This window comes from Eimeria mitis, genomic scaffold (assembly GCF_000499745.2).
Source record: "Eimeria mitis Houghton genomic scaffold, Emh_scaff5264, whole genome shotgun sequence".
Classification (NCBI taxonomy): Eukaryota; Apicomplexa; class Conoidasida; order Eucoccidiorida; family Eimeriidae; genus Eimeria; species Eimeria mitis.
In genome coordinates, this window is record NW_013573547.1 from 1,322 (window position 1) to 2,052 (window position 731).

Genomic DNA, 731 nt, shown 5'->3' on the forward strand with positions numbered 1-731 from the left:
CAGCAGCAGCAGCAGCAGCAGCAGCAGCAGCAGCAGCAGCAGCAGCAGCAGCAGCAGCACAGCCAGCGGTTGAAGGGTTCACTGGGACGTGTATGGGGCAAGCTCAGCAGCATGCAGCTGATGGGGGGCTGCCGCATCGACTCTTTAGTATCCGGCAGCAGCACGAGGCCATCAGTAGTAGACGAAGCAGCAGCACACGATGCTGCTGCTGCTGCTGCTGCTGCTGCAGCAGCAGGAACAACAACAGCAGCAGCAGCAGCAGCAGGAGGAGGAACGAGAGGTACTGAAAACACCAACAACAGCAGCAGCAACAGCAGCAACAGCAACACAAACAACAAAGAAGAAGAGGAGATAGATGAATATAACGAGGAGGAAAAAAAGCAATCAATATTAGAATGTATAAGAAAAGAACTAAAAGAAAGAAAATTAAATATAAATGATTTTATTTTTCTAAAAACTGTAGGCACGGGCTCCTTTGGCCGCGTATGTATAGTGGATATACACCCGGGGCTCAGCTGGTATCCCCCAATGGCACTAAAAATTTTAAGTAAACAAAAAATTATTTCGATGAAACAAGTTGAACATGTTAAAGATGAAAAAAAAATACTCGCACAACTCAGTCATCCTTTTATCGTTAATTTACTCGTACGCTTCTTCTTATACACTTTTATTTTATTTTATTTTATTTTATTTTTATTTTTATTTTTATTTTTATTTTTATTTTTATTTTT

The 731-nt window shown here is 41.7% G+C and overlaps 1 protein-coding gene across 1 annotated transcript in view; it reads left to right on the top strand.

Annotated features, from left to right (window-relative positions):
- The window catches only part of EMH_0080890 (uncharacterized protein), a gene marked incomplete at both ends in the record, with an annotated part of 622 nt that extends 267 nt beyond the window's left edge, over positions 1-355 (top strand). The window contains 2 exons of the mRNA XM_013500316.1: positions 1-90; positions 230-355. Of these exons, the coding sequence (XP_013355770.1) occupies positions 1-90; positions 230-355 (216 nt within the window). The remainder of the gene's footprint in view (positions 91-229) is intronic.
- Between the last annotated feature and the right edge of the window lie 376 nt (positions 356-731).